The sequence below is a fragment of the Cariama cristata genome, unplaced genomic scaffold (genome assembly GCF_000690535.1).
Source record: "Cariama cristata isolate BGI_N322 unplaced genomic scaffold, ASM69053v1 scaffold14782, whole genome shotgun sequence".
Lineage (NCBI taxonomy): Eukaryota > Metazoa > Chordata > Aves > Cariamiformes > Cariamidae > Cariama > Cariama cristata.
The window spans coordinates 17,885-35,621 of NW_009605635.1; the positions used below are offsets into that span (position 1 = coordinate 17,885).

Sequence of the window (17,737 nt, forward strand, 5' to 3'; positions counted from 1 at the left end):
TTCTTTTTTCCTACGTGTGATGTCACCCTTTTTTTCCCTCTGTTTGGCCTCAACTGCATCACTAAAAACTCTAGCTAGTGGCATTCTAAAAGGGCTGTCTAAGCTTCACGCCACTTGCCCGTAGGCATCAGGCCTAGGTGAGCTCAATCCTTGCTGTCTGGCACTAGCAGGAAACATTATTCCAAATAGCACCTCTTCTGTCTTACAGAGTTGTTATTTTATGAAATAAGAGACTTAATTGCCACTTTTTTTTCAGATCAGGTAAAAAATTATCCTGTATGTATTTGGGTGAAGACAAGGGAAGTTGTGTTGTCCCTCTTCCCCCTCCCTTGTGAGAAGCACGCACTTTTTTACAGAATGCTTACATAAGGAACTCTTGCAAGCCTTTTAGGAGAGTCTGATTCAGGAAAGACCCACCACAAGTAGATTTTTACATTCTTTGTATCTGGTATTTCTACATGTGTTTTTGTTCCAGCTCTTGCTAATGTGCAAAAGGAAAAGCATGCTCAGGTGGAAAAAATACCTATCATTTATAGTTCCTAATGTCAGTGCTACATAGGTAAATGAAAAGAATACAACTTCCTTATTCCACTCCCACAAAACAAACACCCACAAGACCAAGGGAAATCCTTTATGTTCTCTCCAGTTAAGACTCCAGCTGCGTTTCCCTCTTACCTTCTCCTCATATTCACACACACAACCCATGACTTCTGCTCCTTTCACACTCAAATAGGAGAGAAGTAGGTATGAACAGTGTATGTAACCCAGCACACTTCCTTTGAGCTCTCAGCAGTATTTCACAACACTTGCATTTTGTGTTTACGGCAGAGCACACGCTGTCTTTCTTGCTTATTTAATTTTCTCTTCCCATGCTGCAAGGCATAGTTCATTAGTTTAAAAGACTGTCACGCTTCTGGAGAAGAGAATTTGTTTGGCAGGGGTTTTGTGGACAATAATTATCTAAAAATCCAATCAAGCCATTTTCTTGATTGATTTTGGGATGAGATATACAGGCTTCAGTGGAATTAATTGCGCCTCTGTATTTTTTTAATTTATATTGCAGGCATCTGACTGCCCACCACTCCCTCTTCTTTTGGCACGTTTATTTTTTTCCTCTTACAAACTAGCATACAAAGACTTTTCCAGGTACATGCTCTGACCATATTGATTTTTTTTTTTTTGGTAAATGTATGCCTTCTGGTGATATTAGTAATGTAATATCCATGGAGCTGAAAAGCATTTTTACAGAAGGATAATTTTAACTCTCAAAAATGCAGGTAGACTTTCTTGAAAACTGTAGGAGATACAGAAATATAAAACGACATGATCATGAACACTGATTTCTTGAAGAATTTTTATGGCATGAACTCCATGTATAATGTTTAAGAAAGTATTTTAAATAGCAGTGGAAATAAAAAATGTGAGACCTAAATTACAAAAGCAGAATGGTAGCTATCTAATGGTATTACCATACTAATCCTAAACTTGCTGTTATCAAATACACTGCATGCTGACAGACCTTGATGACAAAATGCTATTCAGAAAAATACCCCAACCGTCAGTGTTTTGATAGCATCACGTTACATGCTCCAGGATTGATCCAACAAAAGCCCTTTCAAATCAGGATCTCTTACTATGTTTTCTGCTGCAGTGGATTAGCAGGTAATGAAGAGGATTTCTTAGAGATTGGTTTATTATTAATCTGGTTGTCTGTTTCTTTTCTGTATCAGTTCCGTAGCAGTTACACAAACTGATATGTACGGAAAGTAGGACTGAAAGTTCATATGGAGTGTGAGAAACATTCACCTATGTAGTTTTTAAGAGAGGACAAAGTCTGTGAAGCAAAGGTTTATTTCAGCGCTGGGTGTACGGGAGATCACCTCCATGATCCTCCTGCATGCACACTGGTTAGTCTAACTTCCACAAATTTATTTAGGACAGTCATTCATATTCGTGTCATTTCTCAGAAGTCTTATACATATTTAAATGATTTCCCCAACGTTATTTACATCTATACCCTCCCACTTGCATGTACGCACTGTTCTCTAGGGGTCTTCTTTGGGGGTCGTGGTGTGAACGCTCAAAGTCTTCCTCTCGGTTGAACTTCTTATTCCGGCACCTGTGCTCTGTTGTTTCAGCTACACTGCAAACCCAAGTTGGCAGTTAAGCCTCTCTTCCATATAAGGGTGGGAATGTGACATCCAGGTAGAGGCTAATCATGGCTAAGTGGTGTCAGCCAAAGCAATGCAACCCTGTCTCCGTCCCCATACTTATCTTAACCCTACACCCGAATACACAATATTATTTATCACATGGAGGAAAGCAACAAAGCGAACAGCACAAATTCCAAGAAAGTCAGCTCTGAATTGCATCAACTTCTTACCTTCTGAATTCTCTCGAGGAGCAGAGCAGTTTGAAATGTCTGATGTACTGTGAACATGACACCTATTAACTGTCACAGTAATCCATAGTGTGAAGACAACGGTTTGGACAAAATTGAAGGTGATTGAGTTGGGGGGGGGGAGTGAAACAACCTGCTTTTACTTAATAGCTTTAAACTGTGATAAATAATATTGGAGTTTTGCTTAAGTCATAGTAGACGGGCGGTCGGAAAGAATGTAGGTTTCCAGGTACCCAAGCATGGGGACCGAGACAGGGTAATGTGTATTTGGGTATAGGGTTGCATTGCTTTGGCTGACACCACTTATCTTAGCCATGATTAGCCTCTACCTGGATGTCACATTCCCGCCCTTATATGGAAGAGAGGCTTAACTGCCAACTTGGGTTTGCAATGTAGCTGAAACAACAGAGCACAGGTGCCGGAATAAGAAGTTCAACCGAGAGGAAGACTTTGAGCGTTCACACCACGACCCCCAAAGAAGACCCCTAGAGAACAGTGCGTACATGCAAGTGGGAGGGAATAGATGTAAATAACGTCGGGGAAATCATTTAAATATGTATAAGACTTCTGAGAAATGACACAAATATGAATGACTGTCCTAAATAAATTTGTGGAAGTTAGACTAACCAGTGTGCATGCAGGAGGATCATGGAGGTGATCTCCCGTACACCCAGCGCTGAAATAAACCTTTGCTTCACAGACTTTGTCCTCTCTTAAAAACTACATAGGTGAATGTTTCTCACAAAACTGTTTCAACTATTGTTTTCCCATTCTTTGAATGGATCCTACTTCCATCATAAGCAGAACGGTTTTTCAAGTTTTGGAGCGCTGTGAAGGTGTGTAATAAGGGAACTGAATGGTGTGAACCAATATTGAACCCTTTGGGACTCATTTAATGGCTGGAGCAACTCTATTGCCACTAGCTGTTTTAAGTACACAGGGGATTGTATGGATTGTTGCACCTCCAGTTATTAATCTGCATCCCCAAATGCATCTCTTTCCTCATCGTCTTGAGGCAGAATGTTTTTGAAGAAATCAGGACCAAGTTTGTTAAATATTAACCACGCATTGCTTTTAAACAGCCATAGCTTAAATAATCTGGTTTACCACTTATTTTCTGCTACTGTCTTTATTCTCACCAAGATTTTTCTTTCCTCTGCGATTTCAAACATTTTATAATGTAGGAAAAAATGTTTACTTTAGTAGAAATTTTAGCTTCTTTTCCAATTGTGTTGTGTTGTCTTTTAAAACTGTAATTTAGTAGGCATGCTATGTGAGAGCCATTTGTATCAAGCTCCTTTTTTTTGGTCTTTGCTTCAGGAAGAGAAGAGAAAAATTAATGGTGGTGTCCTTCCAGACACAAGAACCTTTTTCAGAGAATGAGGACTCTGCTGGATTTTGGTATCTTCATCTTCTAATCTAGGTACTTATCCTAATTTTGTAGAAGTTAAAAATTGCCACAATCATAACTTCATAAACCATGTGTTAAAGGCTATAAAGGAAAACAGAAACAGTTTGCATGACTCTTCATTCCAAGTTTGTATAGTGAGAAGTGGTGACTGGGGTTTTCATCCATTTGAAGTTACATCATTCAGACCAAGATCAGCAAACTTGAGGCTTACTAGTAACTGAAGGTACTAAAGGAGTAAGAGCAGAAGAGAAGCAGTAAGAAGTGGTAAGTGATGTAAAAAATGCAAAACTGCTATCCTGCTATGTGAAGAATTAATGTGCAGTTACACTTTAAATCACAAGCAATTGCAAAACCAAACAGTGCTACTGTCTAGCAAAATGCCAGTGCTCCTGAAGTAAACTGTAGATTGTGTATTTAAAGGATTGTTTCCTTTCAGTAAGATTTACAGTTTGTAGACAAGAGTTATGTTCTGTGTTTGTATGGCAAGAGATACATCAATTTTAAAGAGTATTTTAAAAAACAACTACAAATAGACATGCTTGCTACCTATGCAGTCACTGATTCATGACCAGCTGTAGATCTGCAAGCAATACTTAAAAAAAAAACCCCAAACAACAAAAACAAACCAAGTGGAATTTATTGCCATTGATAACTCCTAAGGCAGTAATGAAGTAAAAAATTTGAGGATATGTTGGATTGCTCTTTAAGCTAGTGGCTCATTCAGTATTTAGAACTGCTGCCACCTGAGTCTGATGTTTAATTGTAGCCTTCTTGCTGGAGTTAGAGCAATGCTGCAACCCCTCAGACAACAGTCTGCTATTAAGTGTACTAACACACTACAATAAGGTACCCAACAGTGAGTAACTAGTGTGTGTTTCTTCGGGCTTTTTCTTCCTTGTCCCCCCTGCCACCTCGCCACTATTCTTTGAATGCCAAATGTATTACAGCAAGGAAGAGCAGTAGGACCAAAATTAGCCCAAAATTAGCTTTTCCAACCTTACTCGCTCTCCACATCATTTGACAAGAGATTTGTTAATGGTTTAGTGTCCTCCTTCAACAACAAATTCTTCTACCGTTTTGGTTTAAGAATGACTGTTTCTGTGATTTCTGGGGAAGTTCTGCAAATCAGGGAAGTACTAACCACTGCCTAAGTGTGTTCAAATAAATACTCCTCTTGTGCCCAGATTCCCTCCCTCACTTTTGCCATTAGTTTTGCCCTCTCTCTCTAAGTGAGTGAAACGACCTGCCTTTAATATCAATATGGCAACAATTTATTGACAGTTGAGTTGTAGCTGGTCACTGTTCATTTAATGATCAAAATGGCTGAGGACCAGTTCTAAAGCTTCAGTATATTTTGTGTTGCTAAAAGAGTCACTTTAATGATCCATTCAAGGTGGTTCCAGTAGCATGTTAAAGGCTGCCACTAAAGCCAACAGGAGTTTTTGCATGTAACTTAGAAGTATTTTTATTGACAGTTTTTTTTACAAGCATTTGCTTTTTATTACCTTCACCAAAATAAAGCATCTAGCATACAGTGTTTTCACACATTTAGAAGATAAATAGGTGTATCTTGAATTCTTTAAGGCATCGATAGCTTATGTAATACTAAGTTTTTTCTTCATTAATGTTAATTTTAAATACAGCTTGTCTGCCCTTTTTTAAAACAAAGTTTTATCTTGTTACCATACATTTTAACTTACAGATGTTTAAACAATTGGGAAAGTGCAGTGGTATTTATTGCTAGAGATAAAAAGTTGCTCTATCAGGATAAAACGTGTATATCAAGCTATCAACTGGTAAATTAAAAAAACCCTAAATAGATGCTGTCAATTGAACTGATACAGAAAAAAACTTTAAAGAATAAGAACTATTTAACTTCACCTCCAATTTGTGTGTAGAATAATAAAAAAAATTTCAATTTTCATATTTCCACACTGATTGGTATGCATGTTAATTATGCTATTTTCTGCATTTCATTTAGAATTTACAATAAACTTTTTGTAATTATTAATAGAGATATAATGACAAAATCTCATACTGCATTTCTCTTGAAGTTACCAACTATGTTAAATGCATAATTTAAGATCATAAATACAATTGAATTCAACTTAATCAAATATGATAGGACTAACTTCATGTGCTCAGAGTTTCATGCTGCATAGTTGAAAAAGGAAAAAATTAGGTGGCACTTAGTATCTTTAATGGCACCTCTTTCAGCAAAGGATAGTATGCATTTGTATTACTAGCCAGGGTTACTCTTCAAAACAGCATTTTAATAGATGCATGAAAAATACATAGAACACTAAATAAAAGCAACAATTCCTATGTTGTGTTTCAAGCTTTAGCTAATGGTACAAGGATCATCACTGCTTGGTTTCATTTCCCCTTCCAGCAATAGAGTGATCACAGCCTTACTCAGGTAGCTGCATGTTCCCTTTTTTCCAGTTGGCTGAGTGTTGTAGAATGCAGTCATGTCATCCTGCAGGAGAGGGAAAAGATGTTTCATTAGTGTTCATTCTGTAAAGCAGCCAAACACAGGAGAACAAGAGGAACATCACAAATATGTTAGAAATGCAAATGTGTTTTTTTAGACTCTAAAGCTATAGCATAATTCTCCTCAATTTTGAGGAATCTCCCGTATATATTTACCTGAACATGTACTAAAATGCATTGCATATATTTATTTACTGAATTTTCCAGTCCTGTCCAGAAACGACCTTCTTAGTATATTTTCAAATGTAATAGGTGTCAGAGAACAACTGCTCTCTTAAAACGTGCAGCTAGATGATCACTATGTGGTAACTTACTGTGCTACCACAGTATGATTGTGAGCCAGGTCCTTAGGTGTACACGTAGAGACACTGACTAATGATTTTATTTGGAAGAAAAAAATTTTTTTTCAAATCCAAGAACCAAACCACAGGTAGCACATGAATTAATTCATTAATCAGATTGACAAAGTAGGTGTCCTTCACTGAACACCTGTTTTGCACAGGTAATGATGTTAAAACATCTGCTTATTCTCAAATATATTGACTGCTATGATAAAGCTTAAACACTTTAAATCAGGAAATTAGTTACTTTTAATAAATCAATGGCAGAGATTGTGTGGTGAAAATATTGGACTTCTGTAGTTTTAGGGTGTGTAATTGGTGGAGTAAATACTTTTGACATTTATTACATGTTAATAGGGAATTAACAAGGTTCAAAATATTTGCAAGTCAGTTTAATGGAAGAGCATAGTTTAGACAAATTAGGAGTTCTTTTAGTAGTGTTTGCTAGGAACACTTGAGACAGAATATCATCAGAACAATCCTACACAGGCTACAGGTAACTGCTAGCAGGCATATACCTGGGAATATGGGAGAGTCAGGTTCCAGAAAATTTTCATGTAAGGGGTTGGAATTTCCACCGACAACTATAAATTCACAACTATAAACTGGGATTTCTGTCTAAGAGACAAAAAGGCACGATTCTAAGTAGATCTGGGCTTGGAAAAAACTCCATCACTTTAATGGAGGCTAGGGCAGCACCAGTAAAATTCGGTTCTGCATGGGATTTTTTCTTTCTGTTTATAGCCATTGGGGATTTCCAGCTTGTCACAGAAGTCAGTGGCACATTCAACATACTGCGCGGAGCTGGCACTTAATAGCCATTTGTGTGGATGGTAAGTCTGATTTTGCTATGGCTGCAACCGCAGAGTCATTACCCTCCAAAAAGGGCAGGTCAAAAGAATCGTAATTTTATTGAAACTGTGTCCTTTTAAAAACAAAGGTATTGTGCAAGGTGGTAGGTTGCTAAGGCTGTATTATCTGGCTTGCTTCCAAATCTTACTACAAAAAAGTAGGGGCAAAAAAGTGAACCTTGAAACTTTTGAAAGAATTCTTAAGGAGCACATCCTTCCTCATCTTTTAAAGGAGCGAAACTCAGCAACAGGAAGTGCTGTTGCACATCAATATATTAGGAATCAATAGATTATTCAGAGCTAGCACAGATATCTCCAAATATATTGTGCACAGTAAAATGCCAGACGGAGCAAGGAAGATGATCCTCAGTAGCACAGGGACTTGTCCCACTGCTTTACTCCTATTTCCTCCTTCAACGTGTTCAATGAACCTGGCTTTATTACAGTATTTCTTAGCTTTGAGGCACCAAAACTTGTAGTGAGAATATTTAGAGGTCTTTAAAGCATAAAACCTAAAATCCTAGTGAAATAAGTCTTAAAAGCTACTTAATGATCAAGTTTCATTTATTTGGATTTTAAGCCTGAGAGATAAAAGCTTGCTAGGCCATGAATGCAACTCTAGCACAAAAATCGGTAGCTAAGAAGTTTTGCATTTCACATTAGTATTGTCAATATAAGTTCTCTGGTTACTAAATTTTTCTTAGTATCTGTGTACATAAAATCCTAAGTTCACACTTCCTTGCTGAGCTTTAGTTTTTTCTTTGTTGTTTTTTTGTTATTCATAACTCTTCTTTGTTCTAGTGGCCCCCCTAATTAATTCTTTCCCCTTTAATGAGTATTATAACTATTTAGTTGTTATAGACTCTCATTTCAGAGCTAAGTAACATTGTGAGTGTTCTTCTTACCATACCAGTTTGAATTCACAATTCAGCAATAAAGTAAGTGCACATCTTTCATCTCTGCTGCTGGGCTCTTTGCAGGACCTGGCATATTCATTTCTTATTTGTGTTCCATTCTGAACTGCTATCAATTGCTTTTTATTCTGAACCACACAGAATTAACATGTTATAACTAACTTCAATAAGAATGGTAACTTCTATAAGACAGTAATATTTTACTCACTTGTTCTTCAGCTCCTTTGAGACTGCTGTGATCTTTCTGAAAGTCATGAAATGCTTCTTGCACCACTTTGTCCAAGTCGACTTTGTCCTGGAACTCTAGCTCAGGATTTCTCTCCAAAATAACAGATACAACCATCAACAACTGAAAGGCAGAAAAAGACTGTAAGACTTTAAATTTTATTTTTTTTAAGTTCAGGTTACATAAAAGCACTTTAATAATTGCATATGGCTCTCTCAAGCAGGAAGCCATTTAATAATGGCACAGGTAATAGTGCACAGATAATAGAATTCTGACTTCGATAAAAGAATCACTGAAAAAGCAGGCTTTTATGAAAGGCTACAATTTCTGGTGACCACCTAGTTAAGGGCACTGTGTAAATGATTGACATTAACATCTAACTTCGCTGGGAGACAGGGAAGTTATTTTGCAGTTTATTCGGGTCACTCTGTGGCTGCACAAATGCTGGTGCTCAGCCAATGGAGAGGGTGAAAAGCAGCAAACACTGAACCTCAGCATTGATGTTTTGAGGCATAATCACATATGGTGTAATTGTACTATAACGAAGTTTATAAAAACCAAAGTCAGTAGACACCAGTAAAATGTCTCGGTTCAAGAGAATTTACACTCCTTACATCTGAAAGAGGTTTAAAATACGAAGGTGAATGTGATGACTGACCTGTCACAACGACTACAAGTGGGAAGTAGAGTCTATATCGGTCATCTTGGGTTTTGATAATCGTGTTACCTCTTAGCAAAAATTGGGGATGTTCCAGCATGCAGCCTGACCATTAGTTGTTAGCCAGAATTGATTTTACTGTGGAGGAATACTCACAAGCACCAGAGGCATATCCTTGGGAACTAACAATGAATGCTGCTGACAGCACATATATCAGTTACCAACAGTATAGATGCTCTTGATCTGTTCACAAAATAGACATTCTGGGCAGTGGTGGGGAAGGAGTTTAAACAGCCTTTTGCTTTACTGTTAGGTATGGGAACATATGGAAACTGAAAGCTAGTTGACTCGGTAGCATAAAGCAACTTACTAGACAGCCTCAGCAAAATGGGAAAGAAGAACCTATCATGGATACTTGAGAGCTGTTTTCCCCTAGACCTAGAAAATTGTTAGATAAAGGCACCTATCACAGATACTTGAGAGCCGTTTTCCTCTAGACCTAGAAAATTGTTAGATAAAGGCATGGGCTAGGGACTTGAAGGAAAGCTACTTTGGCATTATTAGCTTCCACCTCCTGTGACCTAATTGTATTGGTACTGTAATTAATATTTATCTATTTGCTAAACAGGAAGAATATCAAGAACTTAGTATACTCTGAACATATTAACAGGAACCTGTTTAATCATATAAAATCTATGGAGAAACCACTGACGCAAGTGTTTATATTTAAAATGCTATTGCCTCAAATATTTGAGCCTCAGTTACTTTTTTTTTTTTCTTTTAAGTTGTAACATACTGATGTACATTATAAAATTTCATTCATTGTAGGCCACAGACCTCTACAATAATTTGCCTATATTCCGGCTGGTCGATATTTTGCAGCATATCTTCAACAAGAAGGGAAAAATTCATTTCATACATCGTCATATCCGATAAGGTTGGTTGCTGAAAAACAAGTAATACTTTTACTCAAAGACCATTTGCATTAAATCAAAACCACCCCCAGTCAGAGCCTGTTTGCTTGTTGAATAAAGAATACTCAACTAACAAATGTGACCACTGTAGGATTAAAAAGGGAGCAGATTTCAGAGTCCATGACTCGGAAAGGGTCTTCTAGACTTAATGCTTTTATAAAGGTGTTCTAATAGAAATAACATACTTCCATTCTGTTGTAATTGTCATTTACTCAGAACCTAAAAGAAAACTTGAAAATACTTTTTTTTTAATCATAACAGGAACAAATTATCCTAAGTAATACATTATGGCATAAAATAGACATTAAATAGACATTAACAATAAAATAATTCACCATTAATAGTCAGGTAGAGCTGAAATAACTGAGCATCTCTGCTGGTTTTACCTGTGGCAAAAATTTCCCTGCCACTATTAAACCGTTAGGGGTTCTCTCCAAGATCTGCCACACTCGATCATAGAATCCAGCAGGAGTTCGATTGAGAGCACCGTCTATCTGTCTTCTGTTTAGCCAGCTTCTGTGGACAAAGAAAATTGAGAACTTGAAGTAAAAAACTGTTACAGGTGCAGAACCAAGCAATGTCCTGTGGTATAAGCCAGTAAGGTAAGCGGTGACATCAAATACATATTAATGATGTACATGCAGTAGATGTGCTTTCCGGTATGTTACACTCTGACCCAAACAAAATCAAGATGCCCAGCATATAGAGGTTCGAATGTTATTCTTACATGTGTGTTTGTGCTTTATGTAACTGGAGAAAAAGAATTAACTGTGAAATCTATCCAGTGCAGTACAGTAACAGTAGTAGGCTGAATTCATCATGTCTAATAAATTTAAGTCATCATAAACTAAAACATACATAAAACAGAAGTCACTGTGTGGTACCTATGACAGCCAAACTTATACACACTGAAAAAAAAACCCCACCAACTGTATTGACTATAATATTAAAATTTGTTTATCATACTACAATAGCCAAACAATTTATTATATAAATACAGCTCAAGGAAATTCTGCATCTATAAAATACAAAATGTAATCGATAATGGAAACACCTATCATTGTAATTTAAATACCAGGTTAGAAAAATGCATTTCAGCAAATGAAGGTAGGTTTTCATATGATGGTGTGTAGAAAAACAAGTGGCCTGTAAATGTAGGAAATTCAACAGAAGTGTTTTGTTAAACTAAAGCTTTGTTCAAACTGAGTTACATTCTCCATAAATTACAAACTTTGTTTGCCTTCAGAAGCATGCGGTCCTCACCTTTTTCTTTTTTTTTTAAACACTTACAACCATGAAGTCTGGAATTTAATTTTTCTATTTTTCCTTCTCAGTATTACTATAGCAACGGGGCTTTAGCCTAAATGTTTGGGACACCAGCAGTGGACCTTTAAGAAGTAGCAGCTATGGGCATGACTTTAATTGGTGGATTCACAGGACAGAATTAAGTCTTGTGTAGCAGTACTGCATGAATTTAACAGAAGAGTTACTGTTACTGTCCTTAGTTGGTTTTTAAATCTATTTTTATATGGTAAGATAGTAGTGAGAGCTCCCCTAGGAAGCAAAGCTGTGATGAAAAGCAACTAATACTTTTGTCTCTTAGTTTAATATTCCTGCAAAAGGTTTTTTTAAAAAAAGTTCCATATGTTCTCAGGTCACAAACAGCCCTTTTATAATCTTAGTAAGAGGGAACAAGTACTTCAGGAAGCACCTCATTCAGGAAAGGTGGAAAGTTTCTACACCTAAATATTTGGATATTTGCAGCACACTATTATTACACATTATTTACCACTGTGGATTTGTTTGGGTTTTGGGTGTGTGGGGTTTTTTTTGTTTGGTGGGGTTGGGTTTTTTTTTGAAAACTATATTTAAATTACTGCTTGGCATCATGGCTTTCTGTATTTCAAAGACCTGGTTCTGGTAGGCTGTTTGAAAAGAAAAAAGGGAGGGGGGAATGCCCTGGTCAACTCTGTTAAATTTGTTGTTCTGCAGAACTTTTGTAGCCTATCTCAAATGAAATTCAGCACTAGTATTTCTTGGGTTTTAGTTTTTCCTCTGTTTGTATTGCTAGATTAACTTCATATGTTCAGAACAAGATTACTGGCCAGTAAAATTACTTGTTTATGCAGATGCCAGTGTGCCTGATGAAATAACAAAAAGATCTTACATTGAAAAGCCTTAATCTTAAATACTGGAGAAATGGTGAGAATTCCTTCTGAGATCTGACCAGAAAAGAGAACTCTAATTCAGACAACTCCCCTGTGTGTTCTTACACTTTTCTTAAGTTTCTTAGTGTAGTTCCCAACTATAACTAGAAGACTAAGCAAACAGTGTGTTGTGGGTTGTTTTTTTTTTTTTCCCCTCCTTTTAAAAAGAAAGAGGAAAAAACCCAAATGTATTACTAAGTCGTGCATCTTTTGAACAGGTTTGAACTCTAGGTAACTGGGATATGCTTTATGAGAACAAAGGAATCACAGAATCATTATGGTTGGAAGAGACCTCAAAGATCATCAAGTCCAACCGTATACCCAATGCCACCATGCCCGCTAAACCCACTAAACCATGTCTTGAAGCACCACATCTAAACGTTTTTTGAACACCTCCAGGGATGGGGAGCCCATTCCAATGCTTAAGGACTCTAACAGTGAAGAAGTTCTTTCTAATGTCCAGCCTGAACCTCCCCTGGCACAACTTGAGACCGTTTCCTCTTGTCCTATCGCTAGTCACTGAGGAGAAGAGACCAACCCCCACCTCGCTACAACCTCTTTTCAGGTAGTTGTAGAAGGCGACAAGGTCTCCCCTCAGCCTCCTCTTCTCCAGACTAAACCACCCCAGCTCCTTCAGCCGCTCCTCATCAGACTTGTGCTCCAGGCCCTTCACCAGCTTTGTTGCTTTTCTCTGGACATGCTCCAGCAGCTCAATGTCCTTCTTGTACTGAGGGGCCCAAAACTGAACACAGCATTCGAGGTACAACCTTACCAGCGCAGAGTACAAAGGGATGATCAATACTTAAAGTTAAGGCTGTAAAGCACTTGAGATACAATAGCTGTCACTGGCTTACTTACTATTGACTTCTAATTGTTTCACCACTGCCAGGATCAGGCCCATATGCAGTGGGTTTTTTCCTGTAAACTGTATTGGATTAACATGACAAATTAAGAAAAAATGTCTCATAAATCATTTCTCAGTAAGACACTTAACTGCCAGAAACTTGTGCCTGCTATGACAGTTCCATCTCATTCTCTGTACAGCTCTGTCCTTGGACAGAAAACATTCATAAAAACAAAAAGACAACTTGTGACAGAAATAAAGCATCATTTTCTTAACACAAAGAAAGAAGCATTTGAAGATGTCAAAACCACTCTGACCTACCTACGTTACTATGGTAAGGAAGACAGTCCTGTAAACTGTATGAGCAAAATGAGTTTTATAACCCTTTGGACCATTAAAAGAACAATGCTCCATTTTAAGAAGGCCACTTGCAATCTTGTTACCTACATAAATAGGTCAAAAAGTATCTCTGGAAATCTATGCTCTGTTGGCTATATATATATATATTTATATTTATCTATATGGTATCATATCTTGGAGCCCAGTGTAAGAGGTAGGGAAATTGTAAAAATCTTACCCTCCATGAAAACTTGGAGAGAGGTAAGTTGTGGAGAGACTGTTACAGAGGTAAATATACCACTAGCCCATCATGTATGACAAATTAATTGGCAGTGATATATGGTATCACCGTAGCAGATATTTTTTTTCTAAAAATTGCAAAAGTAGGAAAAGCTATCACAGAAAGAAAATGCAAGGAGACAGTGTCCTGGCAGGAAGAGAACTTTTAAAAACAAGTCACCAATCAGTAGGGAAAAATAAGCTAGTAATACCGTACAGGAAGATGTTAAAGATAGGAAGTTTTGAAGGATATGCTGGCTAGCTTTTGTACTCAGATAACCCGCAAAAAAGTCTTCCTCCTCAGAAAATCGAGAGTGCTCTTTGCTGACCCAGCTATTGTATGTTAAAGGAATAAAAGCAGAAGGCACTGTGATGACTCAGGTAAGATCTCTAATGGATGGTGCTTGAATTGCTTACTGTGATTGACCAGTTTGTTTCCTGAATAGCATATTTAGTGGAAAATGCTGCAAAGAGAAACTTTGGGTGGTTCTGCTAAGGTTTTAGAGGACTAATGTCAACATCAACATGAGTAGAGACAGCAGCTAAACAGCAAGCATTAATAACCATAACCAAGACAGTGAAAAGCACGTGAGAGAGAGAGTACATCATCAGTTCTGAGAGAGAGCAGACACCGATTTAAGGAGCTTGTTTCTCAGGCATTATAGATTGGGGAAAAAAACGAGAATGTGTTTTGAATTTAGCAGGAATTAAGTAGCATGACGTGGTATGTTTCCTCTTTGTTGAGGGAAAAGGCCATCATCCATTCAGTCAAGGACTACAGAAATTAGCAGTATTACGTGCCAAAGTTTAACTTAACTAGAAGTAAAATCTACAGGAGGACTTTTGACTTTACTCTTATCAATAGTTAAGTGGAAATATTGTAATTCTAACTTCTGTCTTGCACACTTTGTATCACAATTAATGCTCTTTTTCGCAGCTAGTTACAGCTTGGAGAAAAGATTACAGGTTTTAGGCAGCACCACTATCTCTTCAGAATTCTAGAAACATCTGTTCTTAATTCACATAATAAGCTAGAAGAAAGAGGGCACTGAACAGCAGACAAACTGTTCTTACAAGGTACTGAAGTAGATGGTATAGAGTACTTTTGGCTCCTTTCCCCACATCAAAGAATGTAATGCTTGACATTACTGCCAGAGTATAGAGACTACCACTGTAAAGTAAGACTTCCACAAAGATAAAGCTGAAAAGGGAAGATGCAATATAAAAGAAACAATTGTATAACCTGGACACAAGTAAAAGAATAAAAAAGTGCATTTTTGCTACCTTTTCTCAAATAAGGGTATTGCTGATTGCAGATGCCTGCTGATTTCAGATGTGTACAACGTAGCTCAGAAATGAAAACTACTTGAACAGCCTCTTACGAATGAAAGCAGGTGCCACAAACCCACACGTCTCCTTACCTCCCCTGCTGCTGTGGTTGAAGAATATCCAGCAGAAGCTGCTTCACTTCACTAGGGGACATCTGGTATAAGTCCTTGGCTGGCATATCCCCAGCACGGATTTTCAATTCATACTTCATAGCATGGATAATCCATCTGAAGTAAAGGGAGGAATACATTTATTAATTCGATATGAAGTTTCCAAAGAAGAAAAATTAGTCTAATAAAATAGCTCATAAGAATTCCACATGATCTTGCTATTTGGCTGTCAGGACATGCATACAATATCAAACAAATCCTCTAGTACTCTTATTGTACTGTGGAATTTACTCAGATTTGGGGTTTGTTTTGCAGTATGATACAAACTGAAAGGGATAATGCACAGATTTTAAGAAATGGGTTGTGAAGCATGCTTTTCATAGGGAAGATGAATTTGACCACATACTCCCTTATGTCCTGTGTTCGTTAAGACAAACATTTACCTGCCTTTTGATGTTAAAACTCCTACTCAAAAATTGTGCTCTTGACAGCATATGCATTTTGCTGATGAGTTTTTAAAAAAGCATAAAAATTTACATTTTAAAAGACTTCAGGGCTTATTTATAGTTCTAGCCTTTGAAATTCCCTTTTGCAGTCTATCACACTTTGCTTTCTTTTGCTACGCCCTTTTGAAAAGATTTGATTAAATAAAAATATGGCAACAGTGAAGATTTTTCAGCCTTAGGTATCAGAGAGGCAGAACTTTGCAAATTATTGAAGAAAAATGCTGAATTTTCTTCTGCACATTATATAGAAACAGTGCTACAGCCTCTAATATAATATCAAAGATGAAATAATGTATAGATGCATCTGAAGCAAGATAACTGAGCATGGAGCTCAGTCTCTTACCATCTACATTGCTTCAGTTCAAGCAGGTATTACTTATTACTATCAAAAGGGAAAAGATACTTAACTACTTTTTCTTCAAACAGTCCATCATATAACATCTGATCAAGTCTGGGGTACATCAAAGAGCCTTACTCTGTTTATCAGAAAACGCAGAGTATTCCTAAGAGGGTTACCTTGTTATCAGTATAGCCACATTCCACAGGCATTTAATGATTTAGCCTACAAGGTACAGAATGGTTTTGTTTTTGTAAGTCAAGTCACAATGTTTTCTGAAGGATTCTTAGTAACTACGCAGAATTCTGACATGTCAGGCCAGGTGATTCAAAGCTGCTTTAAATTTGAGGTTTCTAGGGCCATTCATTGAAGGTGCAAGATGCAAGAGAATATTAGGCAACACGGCTATAGTACATTGACCAAAACACACTACTCATTTATTTTAGTGGGTGAACAGTGTCCTTCCCTTGTTACTAAGATTAACAAACACCACTGGCTTAGGAATCAGTTCTTTTTTTCACTGATGACTCAAATGTATCTGCGTGGAAGTCATTCACTGGTATTTTCTCTTTGCAGTGGCCTACAAAACATAGCAAAGTCAAGAGTGGACCTCCTGCCGAACTCTTCACTGACAAGAGGTGGGTAGAAGTCAGTTGGTTGGAGGTTTTTACAGTAATGGGGCTGTCAGGAACTTGATCTAGTTCAACATGAAACCCTGAAAACAAATCAATAACAAGACACCAAATCAAATCATTATCAAACTGGAATGGTACTTCTACGAGAAGGCTAATTTTGCTCACTGGAGTGGGTGATAACACCGAAATAAAGGAAATTGAATCTGTAGCATTAACCTTGGAAGAAAGAAAAAAAAAAAAAAAAAAAAAAAAATCGCAAAGAGGATTAGGTACAGAGAATGAGGAAGAGGAGGGAAGAGGAGTAACATGGATCTGTAGAGGGAACAGGAAAGGTATTTAGGTGCAAAAGGATAGATGTACTTGCAGTTAAGTGTAATACAGGTGATTTGAAAAGTGTTTGGCAATGTCATGATTAGAAGGTACTGCTAAAGTGAAAGCATGAATTTTGCGTGCTAGAAAGAAGACTGCTGGTATCTTCCTCCAGTGCTGAAATGCTATATTTTCTCTATGAAAAAAATATGGAAGATGGAACACTTAAGTTCTAATTTTAAAGCATGCTCGCTAATTCTGTAAATCTCAGTGAGTAGCACCTGGCCTCTTCAAAGAGGTGCTTATTCAAATGCATCTGTCTCTTCCTAAATGTGAAAAAATAATTAATTTCTGTAGATAGCAAAGTAAATGCAGATAGCATGGAATACAATAACACTCCAGCACAGACTATTTGTAGGTCACCTTATCAAAGAACTAATTAGGACAATCCAGTAGCTAAATGATGCTTTAAACTTGATTCAAGTTTGTGGTTCCTAAGCTTTGTCTAGCTTAGCCTAACCTATTTAGTATAGAATTGGACAACTAGGTGGCTCATGAACAGTCAAGGAAGGC

The 17,737-nt window shown here is 37.3% G+C and overlaps 1 protein-coding gene across 1 annotated transcript in view; it reads right to left on the reverse strand.

Moving 5' to 3' along the window:
* Positions 1–6,018: 6,018 nt before the first annotated feature.
* The window catches only part of LOC104158414 (phosphorylase b kinase regulatory subunit beta-like), a gene marked incomplete at its 5' end in the record, with an annotated part of 48,247 nt that continues 36,528 nt past the window's right edge, over positions 6,019–17,737 (reverse strand). Inside the window, 5 exon segments of the mRNA XM_009696055.1 lie at positions 6,019–6,291; positions 8,620–8,760; positions 10,133–10,240; positions 10,656–10,785; positions 15,360–15,494. Coding sequence (XP_009694357.1) covers positions 6,154–6,291; positions 8,620–8,760; positions 10,133–10,240; positions 10,656–10,785; positions 15,360–15,494 — 652 coding nt within the window.